The sequence below is a fragment of the Ascidia mentula genome, chromosome 3 (assembly GCF_947561715.1).
Source record: "Ascidia mentula chromosome 3, kaAscMent1.1, whole genome shotgun sequence".
NCBI classification, from domain to species: domain Eukaryota; kingdom Metazoa; phylum Chordata; class Ascidiacea; order Phlebobranchia; family Ascidiidae; genus Ascidia; species Ascidia mentula.
The window spans coordinates 19,620,354-19,637,806 of NC_138568.1; the positions used below are offsets into that span (position 1 = coordinate 19,620,354).

The following is a 17,453-nucleotide window of genomic DNA, read 5'->3' on the forward strand; positions in this document are numbered from 1 at the left end:
AAATTGGAAGATTGATTAGTTCGAAACCATAAGAAAGGAGATTGCCAAATTCCAGCCCCAAGGCCGAAGGCCCAGGCACTACCTTGCAGCAAGGCGCTTCAATGCCGTTGTAAAAGAGCTATCCTGTGGAAAGTTATTTTTTCAAAACATCGCCCCCATAGGTTAGCCATAAACCGTCAATCTAAAAAGTTTGGAACCTACTTGGTGAGTTTTTGTACACCTTTGCCTACCGATCACCATTAAAGAACATGTAGAAAATGTAAGCAATTATCACAGACAATCGTATAGATAGTTTACGCTCATCGGATAAAAAGCAGAAACTTAATGAGCTATGTGTTACTTTCAGGTTAGTGTTTTTTTTCACGCAATATTTTTTAAAACAATCTTTGATCGAATAAAGCTTTAATGTTTTTTTTCGTACATCTGAATTTAAAAATATTATGTAAATTATTCAGCACTACGTAGACAACAAGTGCAAAATGTTCAAAAAATTAAAGAAAGTGGTCAGTGGCAAAGGGCAGAGGTACAATTTTTTATTTGTTTTCCTTTTGGTCACAGAAGCTAGGTTTTCTTCAAGGCATGTTCAATCTGGTTTGGCATTGATCATCTTGTTGACCAAGTGCTTTTTCGACTGGGCTTAGTGTTTTGTGTTGAACTGTCACATTGTTATTGCAGTTGTATTCTGGTCACACCACAACAACAGATTGTGTCACTGTTTTGCAAAGGTTTGTGTCACAGTTGAATGTTTTCTTGCATGCTTTTTACATTAAAATGAATTTATAACCATTTTATAGTTGTCTTGCAATTTTATGCCCTTGTTGTCAACTGTAGACTAGGGTTCCTCTATTTCCCGGATTTTTTACTTCCCGGGATTCGGGAAATGAAAAAAAAATTTCCCGGGATCCCGACAAAAAAATTGGCATTTTTTTCGTGCATAATTGCATTATTTAAACGACTAAAATTTGTCTATTACACCCGCAAACATTTACTTTAGCAAGTTCCCGTCAAGTAATATCACATTCGCCAAAGTTAAGCTATAAAACGTAAAAAAAATAAACAGAATTTTTGTACCGCTAGGTTGCGTCCTAAAAAATTTTTACGTTGTGCTTACAAATGCGTACCAACGTCTTTTATAGTGTAAGTTTCCGCCATAAAACTGATTGAAAAACACAAAATAGGGTCATCATTTTGATTCATAGGATCCAAAAAAGCAAAAAAAGGAAAATTTATTTACTTCTTAATCTATTTTGCTTTGTTGCCATATTCCCGGGAAGTGAAATCAAAATTCCCGGGATTCGGGAACGGAATATTGTCGAGAAATCCCGGGAATATCCCGTCGAGACATTCCCGGGAAGGAACCCTAACTATTAGCACATCTGGAGTGTTGTTCAGCACTTTTTATTGAAATTTGATGAGGTTTGGTTTGTTTTACAGTTGCATGTTGTGTTTAAGAAGATTGCATAATGAAATCCATGTGCATTATCTCTATTTGATTAACAGATCTGCTGATTCTCTCCCATCTAAAGCCTATGCAGCACTGTCGAACTCTGATACCTCTTCTGGAGATGACTCGTTCTATCTGCCAAGTGCCTCTCAACCAGTAAAACCAATAACTGATCAAAAAACAAGTAGGTTATACGTTGCTTTTTACGTAAGTTTTTTATTGTAAGCTGTAAGTTTCCCTTTATTTGCCATGTTTTTATCTTTACTCATCAACATTTTGATGTATTTAATTTTTTAACATTAGTGTTTGTTTGGCCTTTTTAAAATCCAAAATCAATAAATGCTTGAGGAAGTAATTTGTCAAAAAATTCCCAAAACATTTTTTACATGTACACATATGTTGCAGGTGCTGTTCTTAACCAGCTTGTTCTTAACTTGGGTGGAGATCTTGGTATCATGTCGTTGGAAAATGAAAATGGTTATCCAAGTGACGAAAACACAGTAACATCCAACACTGCATTACAGTCATGTTATATAACTGCTATAGATGGTGGAGATCAAACACTAAGGGCAAGCAATGACAAACTTACTATAACAGGTGTGTTACAAAACACGGATTACTGTGTTTTCATCAGTTAAATTTAAAAAGTAAAGTTATTGGAAGTTGTAATTGTATGTATGCAAACACATGGTGGAATTGATGAAAGCTGTTGCCTTATTAAAGTGTACAAGCCCATTACAATTATTTCTATCTTTCTTAATGTTCACAGATCAAAGCTGTGCAAGTGAATGTGATACACTCTGTGTTACAGCTTTGGACAATACATACCACGTAAGTTGCAGTCAAATTGTGGCACTGGAACAATTTTTGAATAGTTTTGCCTTGGATGTTCATACAAAATCCTTTTCGTAAAAAGATCCTCAAATATAATTTGTGTTTAATATCTGTGTACTAGTGCAGCACTCCTTAAACTGTGGGCTGTGACTCGAGTTGGGTTGTTTTATTATCATTATGCTGTGGGCTACCAATAAAGGGGTCACACAAACAAAAAAGCCCTGGACTATTACATTTCAGTTGTTTTAGAGTATTTGTATTTCAATATATACATGTTTTCAGGTTGAACATCAAACACCTGATAAATTTGATAAAAAACCTTTGCCTAAAGACCCACTGGAAGACTGTCTTTCTGCCCTTGGAGGGCTTAGTATTGCCTCCCAAGCAAGTCCATCCAATGCATTGCTTTCCACTGTAGCTGAAAATGACAACGTCCGTAGGCTGTCAGATGGTAGTGCATTTTGCGTCATCGATTTTGATGCTGAAGGTCAACCTGTTGAACACACCTTGCATTATTTACCCAAAGCCAGTGGCAACAAAATCAATACCGAAAACTCTGATGGAAATTCAAGCACAGCACCGGTACAAAAAGAAGAAAAAAATATCAAAACTGAACAGAGTGGCTCAGAAAAAGCCGGCAAAGTAAACGAAAGTTTAAAAGTGACTAAAACAAATGAAGTGAGTGCTGCAGGTCTTGGACTTGAAACTAGCTATAACAATGCTGCCAAAGATGCAATTACTGAGAAACCAGTTACAAATATTGCCAAAGTAATGTGCAATTCTAATAAAGTAGAAACTGATGACCCTGACTCTGATGCTGCCATAAATAGTGAATCGTACAAAGACACACTGCCTAACCTTGTCTTGCCAAGTGCCCTGTCCAATGCCACATCACTGGACAGCACACCATTTCTGACTCCAGAAGCTGACATAACCTTCAGTGAGTTTGATCCCTTTTCCAGCAAATTAGTATCAGATCAAACTTCACCTAATGCTCCACTGGCGCAACCAGATACAGATGGTGACACACCGACATCAAGTGGTACTCTTACTAGTCGTGCAACTTTAGAAGACAATAGTCTGAATTTTAATCCAGAAACCCCCTCCTCCTTGTCACCAGATGATGATTCTTTTTTACATCCTGGCTCAGTGGAGGAAAATACACCAACAATAGAATGTAATATTATTCCCAGTCCACCAATTGTTACAAAAAGTGTGAATATTGAAGACGATTTGTTGTCCATGTTTTCTGGTATGAAGTTGGAAGAAAAAACTGGTACTCCTATGAAAGCAAAATTCTCTGGGCCTCCAGAATCAACAGATGTTGGAGGTAGTTTATTTGCTTCTGTGGAACAAAGCAAACCAAGACCAGTGACTGTTGAAAACATGGACAACCAAGCTGATTTGTTTTTTGAAGCAAGTGGTGAATTTGTTGACTACAATCATGAACCTGTTGCAGAACCCACCAATCAAACACCAAGTGTTGATGGCGGTATTGAAAATGAACCCAAGGCAGGCGTAAAAGCTGTTGATAATATACCAGAAAAGCCAAAAAACAATGTGCTGCAAGAAAAGCAAAACCTAAATACCACAACTGAAATGTCACCAAAGTCCAAATCGAAGAAGATTGAAAAACAAGGTCCAAGTCCATTGATTGAAGAACAGGAAAGTGTTGCCATTTCCATAGGGTCTTATACTATTGACTTAAATAAGTTTGATGACCCTAAATTTGATCCTTTCGCCACCAAGCAGGCTGTGGGTAATTCCCCAACACATGAAAAAGATGTGGAAATTGTCCTTGAGAATGGTGATGGACCATTTATTCCTGTATCAAACCTAGAACAAAGTTTACCTGTCAGTGAACATGATTCTGGGGATCACACAACCCATGATAAGACATCTGTTGAAATTGGGGATTCCCAAAATACTTCTCTTCAATGCAAACAGTCCAGCATTAAGGATACTGTTTCTGAAAATCTGCCCAGCGATGAAAATGTTCTTGAAGATGAGATACTGACAAGTAAAACGGGTGTGTTAGATAAAACGGGTATGTTAGATGGCCAAAACTCTTCAACATCACCAGAGACAAAAATAAATGTACACCTCGCAGATTTTGACCCATTAGTTGAAGCATCTCACCAAGACGACCTGCCACATGTTCAACCAATATTAAAGACTGTAGCACCTAATACACAAGAAACGCAACATTTGGAAGATGAGAAAGTTGATGAAGAACATGACAAGGAAAACTCTTTACCTCCTCCAAGGGGAGCCTATACTATAGATTTTGATGACCCAAATTTCGATCCGTTTCAGACTAAAAGTGCAGTTAGTAATAATGAACCAATCATGAAAGTTTCAATAGCTGAAACAGATTATAAAGATATGCAAAATATTGATAATTTGATGGATTCCATTAATGCAAAAACCTTAAACAAGGACAGTATTAATTCAGATGGAGATGTGTTAACTTGCAAAAATGCCATATCAGAATCAATAGAAGAGGGTACATCCGTGGTTAGTGAATTCAAAGCAGAAGGATTGCATGACTCTTCACATACAACTAGTCTCACAGAAGATACACAGAGCAAAAGTCCTGAAATACAAGAAGAAGTTGAAACACTGTTACATCCAAAGGGAGCATACTCTGTAGACTTCGGTAAATTTGATGATCCCAACTTTGATCCATTTCAGACTACCAGAGCCCTGAGCAATGAAGATATTCGTTTAATTGAAAGTACACCAGTAAATGTTGAAGGTCTCGATCAGCAAAACAGTGGTACTCTGATCGAAGAGCTAATGCCACAAGTTACAAAAACCCCATCACCAAAGGAAAATGCAGATGTGATAGACAAGTTAACGTCACCACAACCACAGCTCCGACATGAAACAAATGTGACAGAAGAGATTTCTGAGCCAAAGGGTGCATATTCTTTTGACTTGAGCAAATTTGATGACCCAAATTTTGACCCCTTTAAAAGTGGAAAAGGTTTGTCTAACGAAAGTTCAGCAGTCCTGGATACCAGTGCAAGATTAAGCCATAGTTTGTCCTTGGATGGAAAGGAAAATATTAATAGCAATGCAGCAACATATGACCGTGAACCTGAACCTGAGGTTTTGGTGAGCAGGGAAGTAAAAAGTCAAATTTCTCCTACTCAAGTGCTTGTAGATGTGCTTGTTTCCAGTGAAGAGCCATCCAAAGTTCAAGAGCCATTGTTTGAAGTAAAGTCTGATGTCTCCAATACTGTCTCTTCATGTGTTTCTCAAATAAAAAGCACTGAAACTCTCTTGGCCTCAGAACTTTCTGTAGACAATGTTATTGGTACAAATGCACATCCTGAAAGTACAGTAACAGAAAATACTATGCAGATGCTTGCCCAGGTTGTCACAGAACAAGATATAGATACAGACTCACCTCCAGCATCAACAGGTGCCTATTCCATCGACTACAGTAAGTTTGATGACCCAGATTTTGATCCTTTTAAAACAAATAAGGGACTGTCATTGGATGAGTCTGCAGCCAAAAGTGAAGATGTCCTTCCTCAAGAAATCAGTAGTGTGGAAACTGATTTGTCTGCAGGAAAAACGTTCTTACCAGAACCAGATGTTGCCATCAGTCACATACAAGATATGCCCAGTCCGGAAGTAAATGAAGTAGCTGTAGAAAATGATGAACCTCTGCCAGCTAAAGGAGCGTACTCAATCGACTTTGACAAATTTGATGATCCCAATTTTGATCCATTTCAGACCAAAACAGGTGTTGGTGGCCAAACAGCAGTTCAGCCAACAAATGCAGAGGAAAAAGATAAAATACCTAAAAAGTCGCCAGGTAAAAAAGTTCCAGGAAGCAAAGAAAAAACAACTGTAAAAAAATCGAAACCCAAAGTGACAGAACAGGTTGTTGAAACCCCAGATGGTGAAACTGGTGATATTTCTATATCCAAGGGTTCCTACTCGATTGATTTCAGCCAGTTTGACGACCCTAACTATGACCCTTTCAAAACCACAAAAAGTTTGTCCAATGAAGGTCCGACACTGCAGGAGCCGGTGGAGATCGAAGAAACCCCTTCGACTGTGATGCCCCAGGGTGAGTTGGATCATAAACCACTGAAAGAGGAAAACATTCAACTTGAATCTGGAAAACCTGACAAAAATGCCAACAGTGAAGATTTACAACTTGCTGATAAAGAAGTTGACAATCAATGCACTGAAGCAATTTCTGCTCCAAAACCCAATAAGAAAGAAGTGGCCAAACCTTGGTTAAAGAAAAAGAAGAAAAAAACTGTGGAAACTGCTCCATCAGCTAAAATAGGAGCTGAAGAAGACCAACCTCCATCAAAGGGAGCTTATTCCATTGATTTCAGCCAGTTTGACGATCCCAACTACGACCCTTTTAAAACCACAAAAAGTTTATCCAACGAAGGTCCAACATTGCAGGAGCAGGTGGAGATCGAAGAAATGCCTCAGACTGAAATGGATAATATGCCTAAGCGAGAAGAAAATGCCCAACTCAAGTTAGAAAAACCTGACAAAGATGCCAGGAATAAAGATTTACAATCAACTGATAAAAAAGCTGACAAAAAATCAACTGAATCAAATTCTGCTCCAAAAACTAACAAGAAACAAGTGCCCAAACCTTGGTTGAAGAAAAAGAAGAAAAAAACTGTGGAAACTGCTCTCACAGCTGAAATAGGGGTTGAAGATGACCAACATCCATCAAAGGGAGCTTATTCCATTGATTTCAACCAGTTTGATGATCCTAATTTTGATCCATTTAAAACTGGAAAAGGTTTGTCCAATGCAGAGGCTTCACAAGTAAGTATAGCCACAGAACCTATGCCTCTCCCTGTAGCAGAAAGTGCTGATGAAAAAGTACCAACTTCACCTAAACTTGAACCGACTAAGCAAAACCAAAAAGAGAAAATGTCTCCAAATGTGGTTGATGTACAGGATGATGATAACGAAGATATTTCTCCACCAAAAGGAGCATACTCAGTTGACTTCAGTCAGTTCGAAGATCCAAATTTTGATCCTTTCAAAACAAATAAAGCAATATCGAATGATGAATCATTAAAATTACCTGCTAATGCTGAACAAACTAAGACTGTTGATTCCACACTTGAAGAAAAAGTTAAGGAAGCAAAAACTAAAAGGACCACGCCAAAGAAATCATTAAAGAAGAAACAGAAGTTTGTAAAAAAGTCTCCACCACCAAGTGAAGTTGGAGTTGATGCAGATGACATTCCTCCACCAAAGGGAGCTTATTCAATTGATTTCAGCCAGTTTGATGATCCCAATTATGACCCTTTCAGAACTGGGAAAGGTTTGTCCAATGAAGAGAGTTCACAAGTAAATGCAGCCACAGAATCTGTACCTCTCCCTGAAACAGAAAGCGCTGCTGAAAAGAAATCAACTCCTAAAAAACAGTCATCCAAGCCAAAACAAAAAAAGAAAATGTCTCCAAAAGCGGTTGATGTACAGGATGATGATAATGAAGATATTTCTTCATCAAAAGGAGCATACTCAGTTGACTTCAGTCAGTTCGAAGATCCAAACTTTGATCCTTTTAAAACAAACAAAGCAATATTGAATGATGAATCATCAAACTTGCCTGCTAATGCAGAGCAAGCTGCGACTGTTGATTCAGCTATTGAGGAAAAAGAAGCAAATGAAAAAACTAAAGCTGTTGTGCCCAAGAAATCATTTAAAAAGAAACAGAAGAAGTTTGTTAAAAAGTCTCCACCACCAAGTGAAGTTGGTGATGATGCAGATGACATTCCTCCACCAAAGGGAGCATATTCAATTGATTTCAGCCAGTTTGATGATCCCAATTATGATCCTTTCAAAACAAACAAGGGTTTATCCAATGACGAAACAACCAAACTAAGTGAAGAACTTAACCCACCATCAACAGTTCGTCAGACTGATGATGTTGATGAAACCGAAGTTGCAGCAGATAACAAAGCGTCTCCTGCAAAAAAGACATCAAACAAGAAGTCTAAAAGGGTATTAAAGAAAGCTGTACCTCATGCTGTTACTAATGAGGAAGACATTTCTGTTCCAAAAGGAGGATACACAATGGACTTCAGCCAGTTCGATGACCCAAACTTTGATCCTTTTAAAAGCTCAAAAGCTCTTGAAAACGATCCAGATGCACCAACAGAGAATACTAATACCCCTACAGATAATGATAGGACAACAGAAGATACTGTTCTTCAAAACCATCTCGACGACACCCTGACACAGGAGACACTAATCGGGGGAGGCAATGATGGTGATGGTGATGATGATGAATTTAAGCCTGCTGATGAAAGTATGTCAAGATATCGATGAATATAAATTGGTGGTTAATATTTGCAGTTTCACAAAAAAACATTTAAATTGTATTTACACCATTTCACTTGCATTTATTTCTAGTGTAAAAATATTATTGCTCTCAAAACTCAATATATTTGTACAAAAAGTCACTGAATTGTGATTTAGACCAATTTTGATTGTATTAGTTTTCTTGTTAGCATCACAAAACTCTGTATTTTGTTTCAAAATATTTTAACTTAATTTTTTTCAGTTTTCGAATCTGAACAAAACCTGACTGGATGGGAGGAACTGTGGAAAAAGCAAGACGTAAGACTTTTGTGCATTTTAGTTTGCAAGTTTGACAATCATTAACCATGAAAGTACCTACTGGTGGTTTCCCACTTGCAATACAGGTAAACAAATGTTAGTTTTTGTGCAGGATGCACCACAAGAATCGTTGTTGAAGAAACAGTCGCTGTATGTACAGTTTGATCCTCTGGTACAAAAAAGGTTTGTCAAAGAGTTCTCACAAATATTCCAGCTATGGAGTGATATAATGTTTTTTTTTGTTTTCATTTTTGGCTGTTTGTATAAAAAAACGTATGGTACCCATCTAGCAGTAGCAAGTAAAGTACATAAACAATTTTTCGGGCAGTATTTGCTCTGTTATTTCACCTTTAGTTTAGTAGAAATAATGTTTGTACAATTTTATATTCCTGAATGTAGTTTTTTTCATTGGTTACCAAACCTAGTTTTTGTCGCCTGTTATCTGATTTTGAAAGGTGTAAAATTTGATTGCAAATGTGTCTACTTAGTAATGTAATACTCATTACTCGTTCAAACATTAAATGCTTTTGTACCGTATACAACTAAGCGCAGTTAAATGTGGATTGATTACTGTAAATACTCTGTTAATGGAGCATTAAGTCTCTGCAACGGTAAGTACAATATACATTAGACCGATTATAACAGAGAAAATGATCAAGGAACATGAACAAAACACTATTTTGCAGGTCACTGCTTGACAACATGATTGCATTTGATGGAGGTAAGTCTTTAGTTGTAACTTTATTCGTGTACATTCTTGTTTTATTTTAAATTAGAAAGTTACGTGAGTTGCATCTGCAAGGGTTCTGTTTGGTGTGCTTCTGTTTGGGGCAAAATCAGTGGTTTTTGTCACTTAAATCCATGTAGTCTTGATGCTAAAAACTTTAAATTGTTGATGATTACAACAGCTTTCATGTAGTGAATATACAAATATAACGGTTATATAAATTTTGAATTCAACTGAATAAGTTATTGGGAATGCAGACTTTTGGGAATGTTTCTAAAAATTGGCATTATTAATGAAAAACAAGTGGTTTATCACCAATATTATCATTGACATTTAGTAAAAACATAAATTGAAATGTGTATGCGAGGGAAAACCATAGATAAGTTGGAACTAGATCCAGTATTACTACCAGACTGGTTGCCATGGTAATACCAAAGACAAGACAAGCCATAGCTGTTAGAAGTGCAAGTGGCCATCTCATCACATTCCCCAACATTACTTTCCAAATTACATTTACCCGTACACGTTACCTTTGTAGGAGTTATTTACTTAACTCCACCTTGCCTTCTCCTTCATGCTCCAATCTTGTCCAAAGGGAGAGGGCAGTGACTGAATGATGATAGTTTAAAATGTGGCCTGTAGCTCACTTCATTGTTTGCTCTTGTGTGTCGGTTGTCGCCATGCCTTTTGTTGTAAAGGCACTGGAGTGGATAGGGCTTATTGTATCGTGTACAGCACCTGACTTGAATAAGATTCAGTTCGAGTGAATGTAATTGCCCTGTGTATTGTGCGTTTCTACTAGATTTTAAACCTTATGGGAAAACTTTTGCCAGACAAGCTTTTATGTGATCCGTTCGAGTTAGGGGAAATGCTATCGCTTCGTTTTTGATGTTATTCGTCATATGTACAACTTACTACCATGCTTCATGATGTTTGTTAAATTAGGAGCCAGTCAAGTTTTTATGTTTACTTGGCTTTTATGTACATGGTAGAACTAATCCTTGTGTTTAGATTAGGTTACTGGGCATAATGGGTGCATGTTTCAGTTTGTTTAACAAGTAGATCTTTAATTGCAAGTTGCTTTATATACTTTGCTAATAGTTATTTTATTGCATTGTTACTTAGCAGAGTAATTGTGTACCAGTAATTATTGCAACAACACAAATGTAATAACTTTGCAGAAGTAGAAAATGGATCGAATTTTCCACCTCAATCATCAGAAGTAAGTAATTGTGTTTTACTTGACGTTCCAGTTCAAAGTTAAAAAATAGAACACATTTTTTGGTAAAGTTTAATAAGTTGGTGGTAAATAGGCACACCTGGAAGTAGGTTTTGATTTCATGGTTGGTTTTCCATCTGCCCCAGAGTTATTTTATTTCCTGAGTTTTCTAAATTCAAAAAATAAGTAAAATTGTGATTTTCAGATAATATCCAAAAACAAAAGGGAAATACCCGGAGATATGTAAGTTAATTCACAATTTTCACATGTTTTCTATTGAGTCCTGCTCTTCTTAAACTTGCTTTTTAAATTTAATTTGTCGTGTAAAATGCAGTTGCAGTGAAAGTTTTGCAAACAAAACCCGAAGTATCATTTAGCTGCAGATGGCAGTGCAAACCATTAGGTCTTATCAGTGCAGCTGATAGCTGTAGCACGGAACTAGCTTTACAAAACCATATGCTTTACATAAGAGCATTTGTGTAGCCCACATTGTATCATAAGGTGCTAAATCACATTGGAAGGTATTCAAGCGTATAACATTATATGCTGTGGTAGAAAGATCAGCGTTCTGCAACTTTCGAACAATTCCTGTTTTACAAATTTTAGTGGAAACATGACGTCATATGAACCAACCCATCTTCACCCCGCTGCTACACGCTTGACGCAAAATATTTTCAATGAACAAGAAGGGTCGTGGAACAGTATTGAAACACCAACAGCAAAGTTGCTCGACCTCAGTCTTAGCCCAAGAGTAGAGGTTGGTCATTTTTATGCAATTGACAATTTTTATGCATGCCAAAACCATAGTTGTTGTGTCTTTTTCTTTAAGACAAAATTAGAGTACAGTAAAAAAATATTTTTGGGAAGTTTTGTTACTGAACGTATTGGTCACTGCTTTGGTCAGCCTTAAAGAGAAACAGTGTATTCCAATATTTTTGTAGTCCTTTTAATGATGACAAATAATTTTATTTTGCATGTAAATAGCATCGCCTCCAATGAAACCTTGGAGGTTATTAAGTCCTCCGACTCCTGACCGCTGGGCAAAATTAACCTGAAATTTTTGCGACAAACTTAGATTTATATTTTTAACGAACAAAATGAATGTGACAAGTAGGAAAGAAAATAAATAAAAACAACAGAAATGGAAAGAGAAAAAAGCCAGAAATATGAATATTACATTTCTATTAGAAGACTTAATATTTCCAGACTCCAGTTTTCACGGCGTTATTGTCCCTTAGGATCGTCCCAAAACCACGTATTCTGCTGTGAGAAGTGAAGTGGAATCTAGTGGTCGTCGATACACGCAGGAAGAATATGAAGAATTGGTTTCGGAAAGTACAAAGAATCTTGATGAGGAAAACAAACGAATGAAAAAACTGGAAGCAGATTTGTTGAAACGAATAGAAGAATCAAAGTTAGTCCTGAGTGTTACTGCATAGTATATTTTAACTGGCAAAAGTGATTAATAAAACACGCACAGTTTTGAAAAGCATCTCTTCTGATTAATCGTTTTTCAATGTGTCAATTGATTCACTTGGGCTAAGGCAGGGGTGCCCAAAGTGTGGCCCACGGGCAAAATGTGCCCTGCCATAGTATTTCATGTGGCCCGTGACTTTGGTTTTAAATTGTGTTGCACATGGCTTGCCAAAGATTGGATAAGGCTTTTTTAATTTAAATAAATATTCTAAAAAAATGTAGGTAGGTAAAGCAGTTATGCTGGCCCTTGGGCATCTTTGATCAATTAAAATTGGCCCTCATGAAAAAGTTTGGGCACACATGGGCTGAGACAAGCATTAGTTACATTGTTTTGTGTTTACTTTTGTGTAGTTGCATCAACGAAACTGCGAGCAAAGAGTTTAAAAACAAAGACAGTTTCTACGACGCTGAAGTCGATGCCGCAGAGTCGCAACATGAAAATTCGTTAAAGGAGTTTTCCTCGTTCGTCAGCATGTTCGGGGATTATTACAGACGTAACAACAAACTTATGACAACTCTGATTGCTCACAAAAAGGTTAAGATTTTCCTTTTGTTTGTTCCAACATTCCTATAAAATTTTCGATGAACAATATAACCCGTATAGCTGATGTGATAATCATTTGTAACAATGATAGTCAATGCAAATTGCAGTATATTGGCTATATTTTTTGTCCTAAAGATTTACAAAGCCGTGAGTTATGTTCCTATGATCTATTCTTAACCTTGCATTTTTATTCCGGTAAAGTATAAATTATAGTAAAGCTATACGTTAAGTAATGCCTTTTTATCATATCCACTGAGTATACCTTGCTACATATCACTGCTACTCAAGGTACATTTAATTAAACTTGTTATAATCATTTACCTGGTACTAATGTCAATAGGCCTATGATGATGAACTTCAAGTGAAGTACAAACAGAAAGCTGCTTTGTTCAAATCAACGATGACCAAATATACAAGTTTAAAGAAGGAGGGTGACACCGCTATAGCCAGGTAAGTCATACATGGCAAAAAAAGGAAAGATATCTCAACAATGGCATGTGACTTTTGCGCTGTGGGTTTTTAAGAAAATTAATCCCACAAGGCAATTTGTGATCTTGCATAATTGAACTGACTCAGTTTGAAAGTGTTATATTTTTATCCGGCATTATTTTAACTTGCAACGTTGAGTCAGGTGTTTTGAATTAAAATTTCATCTCTTTTTGCAGGTTGAACTCAGAAATGAGAGATGTGAATGGTGATGCTCAGAGGCGTGTGAGTGCAATGGAAGCCCGCATCAAGAAAGAACAAATGACTGTTGTCTCGCTCGAGAAACAATTAGAAAATACTCTAAAGGAGAATGCTGAGCTTGTGAAAATATGCGACGAGGCAACGGCAAACATGAAGTGAATTATGGAAGGGTTGGTGGTCATACAGAGGCAGATTGAAAAAATATTTACGTGACATCAAGCGAACAACATCAATTTTTTTGCATAAGAGATTTTTTTCCATAACTTTCCATGTTTTTTTTGCCCATATATATGTTTAGTTGCATTGGTTTGGGTGTTGTATTTGGTGCTAGAAAAGTTAGATTGAAACTAGGGTTTCAACGTTATATTAATATTATCTTGTATTTTGGAAATGTAGGATCGAAACTAAGGTTTCTACTAAAGTAAGTTTAACCAGCAGCAAAGCGCCGATGATCAAATCTCAGTGTGATTTGTTGTTATCATGTTTGGCGCTGTTTAAAAGTGCCCCTTGCGTTTGTTCCACTGTGAGACATGTTTTTGTTATATGTAAGCTGGGAAAATGCATTTTTTCCCAGGTATAACCGCTGTGGCTTGTACCACCACATTACACGAACTTGTGAGTTCAGTGCCTTATGTCAGTCAAGTTGAATGTGGGGATAATTTGAACAATAAAATTTTTCTCATAGTTGCTGGCATTTCAAAATCCCCTTTTCTTGTATTATCCAATGAAATAGTTGTCACAGTAACCTTTTTTGCTGTGAAGTTTCTATCTGCATGGTACATTCTCATGTTTTTCTTATTTCACTTTTTTGCGGACTGTTATACAACGCATTTTGTTTCATTTGGCGAAATATACTCTTTTGCCAGTGTTTCAGTGAATGATTTAACTGTTTGCAAAGAAGGACTGAAGTTCATTAAACTCAAGAAACACACGTACACACTGTTTTAGTGAACTTTCCATATATTTCACAGGTCGACTATTCGGAATTAATCTCAGTCGATAATACCTTGTGTAATGTATACAAACATAAGGCAAAAATACAGTTGGATACAGAAACGCATTAGTTAATGTTTAACACCAATACAGGAGGTTATCATGTATGCACCATCAGTCATGTATATTGCTTTGTTTTGACAACATTTTATGGTTAAATGACTGCAACAGTGTACTGTATGACCAAAGTGCATAATAAATATAGTAGTACATATGTACAAAATAATAGCACAGATGTAACTTATGTGCATGTTAAAGACATACCTACTTTGACTATTAACATTACTATAAGAAAAAGGGCCAAATAGTTCATGTACCATTCTAATATGTGTACTGTTCATATAAATACTATACATAGCATGTACATGCACATAATAAAATGTCTCTATGTAATAACGGTCGGACCATTTCTTCCTGTCAGCTGTGGGATTTGAGATACTTGCAATGCAATTTCCACAAGAGGCTTCAATACATCAGCAGCTGCTGCATCCAAAGTTGGATCCTCCTTGTTAAGATAGCTGTCTACGTACATTCGAATTGTTGCACCACTTCTGCCAGTTCCACTGAGCCTGAAGATAATTCTAGAACCATCAGTGAAAATAACACGAATACCTTGCTTTTCCGTAACAGTTTTATCGATGGGATCCTCATAACGGTAATTGTCCATTAACTGAACAGTGTAGGATTTTCCAGCGCCAGCAAGGGTTTGACCGACAAGCGATTTGTCATCTATGGCTTTGGTGAGGATTTCCATCATTTGATTGGCTGCAGCAGTGTCCACTTGTTCATAATCATATCTGGTAAAGCAATTTCTCCCGTAGGTCTTCCAGTGGTTCGTGATGACTTCTTCCACCGACTTCTTTGTGTTGGCAAGAATTGAGAGCCATGCCAGTGCGGCCCACATACCATCTTTCTCCCTGATGTGGTCCGAACCGGTCCCAAAGCTTTCTTCTCCACACAAGGCTATTTTGCTGGAATCCATCAGGTTACCAAAAAATTTCCAACCTGTAGGCACCTCATAAAATGGTAAACCAAGTCCTTTAGCAACAAGGTCTAAAGCACCACTAGTGGGCATGCTTCGAGCAAAACCAGTCATCTGGTTTTGTACAAAGTATGGTATTGATCTATGGTTAGCAGCAATCACAGCCAAAGAATCACACGGTGAGACAAAAAATCCATTTTTTCCAATAATCATGTTACGATCCCCATCACCATCAAATGCAACACCAAAATCATGCAGACCCTTTTTCATCTCATTCATAAGATCAGCTGCATAAGTGAGATTTGGATCTGGGTGGCCACCACCAAAGTCTTCCAGAGGAGTAGAGTGGATTACTGAATCTGGGTTGGCTCCAAGTTCCTCACAAACTATCTTCTTGGCATAAGGTCCCACAACGCCATGAAGGGAATCAAACCTCAATTTAACATTGCTTTCTTGCAAAAATGCTTTGATAGTAGGAAAGTTAAAGATGTTTTTCATCATTTCGACATAATCCTGTACACTACTGACTACTTCCACTTGAAAATTAGCTCCATTGATTGTGCAGTTATGCCTTGCAACTTGGTCAAAGTCAATGCACAGATTAGGGCATGTTTTGTATGATTTCAATGACTTGGAAATTGCATAAATCTTGTCTGTAACACTAGATGGTGCTGGGCCACCGTTGGACGTATTAAACTTAATTCCAAAGTCAGCATCAGGTCCACCAGGGTTGTGACTGGCTGTCAGTATTATTCCACCTACAGCTTCGTGCTTACGGATGAGACAAGAGACAGCAGGAGTCGACAAAACCCCAGATTGGCCAATCACAAGTTTTCCAACACCATTGGCTGCCGCCATCTTGATGATTAAATCAACAGCTGTTTTCATATAAAATCTTCCATCACCTCCGACCACTAGAGTGCACCCCTTTATATCGCCAGCACTTTCGAGAATCGACTGAACAAAGTTTTGTGTGTAGTTGGGTTTATTCATGAAAACTTGGGTTCCTTTCCTCAATCCACTTGTACCTGGTTTTTGATCATCATAAGCAGTGGTTGCAACCTCCTCAATATCCATTGTACACAATAAGAATTTGTACTTTTAAATTTCAATTCTGTGCAATAAAAAAATCACAGTTGTATATTTATTTTCCCATTGTCTTTACCAGAAAATACATATTTTCACATTTTCTCTATCAATCAAATGCAATTTTTATGATTAAAATAACAACTAAGAAAAATAATTAAAAATAAAATAGCGCAAAAATGAAAACGTGCTTTTTTGATGCGCAAACATAAACAACTCTGTTGCCAACTTAACAACACAACACAAGCAGTACAATTACCCAACAAACACAATACTTTCGCGTAGCATATATATTTTTATACGAGGCGCTTATAATAAACGAGATAAGAGGATAAACTATTTTTTAATCAGATCTCTACATCCTTTCCACTCCAGCAACAGAACTTGTCGGACCGGTTACACGCAGTAACTACGTTAAACGTGCGAATTTCCACGCGCCAGTCAGTTCTTCACTACAAGCACTGACGTGACCGCAAACACCGGCACTCGTCACACTTCAGTCACTTTTTGAATGAAAAGTGTTTTAAAATATCACAGCGTTTCTCAACCTGTGGGCCATGGCCCGGTGCATGGCCACAGTGCTGTTTACGAGTGAGCCACGGAGCTTGGTCAAATGTACGTTTGAACACCAAAACGAAGAAAGCGCAGCCAAGTTAATAAGACAGCGTGGGTCACGTAAGTTTTACCAAAATAAATCTGAGCTACGTAAGAAAAAAGTTGAAAAACTTAACTAGTCTATTATCAAAAGTATTCCATCGACACCGAATGTATTCCGATTTCATTTATCAGTACCCAGAACATGCGAAAGCCGTTCTGATTTCCTCCTTTTACCCGCAT

General features: G+C 37.3%; 2 protein-coding genes across 2 annotated transcripts; one reads left to right on the forward strand and one right to left on the reverse strand.

The window, feature by feature from the left end:
• The first annotated feature begins 479 nt into the window (after nucleotides 1-479).
• Nucleotides 480-14,442, forward strand: LOC145893868 (uncharacterized). Its single transcript, XM_082982238.1, has 15 exons — nucleotides 480-523; nucleotides 1,501-1,628; nucleotides 1,850-2,041; nucleotides 2,214-2,275; nucleotides 2,561-8,591; nucleotides 8,847-8,902; nucleotides 9,015-9,085; nucleotides 9,589-9,623; nucleotides 10,811-10,851; nucleotides 11,054-11,091; nucleotides 11,455-11,605; nucleotides 12,087-12,262; nucleotides 12,676-12,859; nucleotides 13,209-13,318; nucleotides 13,534-14,442. Exons 1-15 carry the CDS (start codon nucleotides 480-482, stop codon nucleotides 13,712-13,714), a joined length of 7,500 nt encoding a protein of 2,499 aa, XP_082838364.1. The 3' UTR covers nucleotides 13,715-14,442.
• A 175-nt stretch (nucleotides 14,443-14,617) lies between these two features.
• Nucleotides 14,618-16,640, reverse strand: LOC145894137 (phosphoglucomutase-1-like). The gene has a single exon (XM_082982610.1). The coding sequence runs from the start codon at nucleotides 16,605-16,607 to the stop codon at nucleotides 14,934-14,936; it is 1,674 nt and encodes a 557-aa protein (XP_082838736.1). The 5' UTR covers nucleotides 16,608-16,640; the 3' UTR covers nucleotides 14,618-14,933.
• Between the last annotated feature and the right edge of the window lie 813 nt (nucleotides 16,641-17,453).

Excerpts from the sequence above, each read along its gene's own strand:
- LOC145893868 (XM_082982238.1), top strand. The coding sequence starts at position 480 with ATGTTCAAAAAATTAAAGAAAGTGGTCAGTGGCAAAGGGCAGAG. Across the intron at positions 8,592-8,846 it reads ATTTAAGCCTGCTGATGAAA|TTTTCGAATCTGAACAAAAC; the intron begins GTATGTCAAGAT and ends AATTTTTTTCAG. Across the intron at positions 13,319-13,533 it reads GGTGACACCGCTATAGCCAG|GTTGAACTCAGAAATGAGAG; the intron begins GTAAGTCATACA and ends CTCTTTTTGCAG.
- LOC145894137 (XM_082982610.1), bottom strand. The coding sequence starts at position 16,607 with ATGGATATTGAGGAGGTTGCAACCACTGCTTATGATGATCAAAAACCA.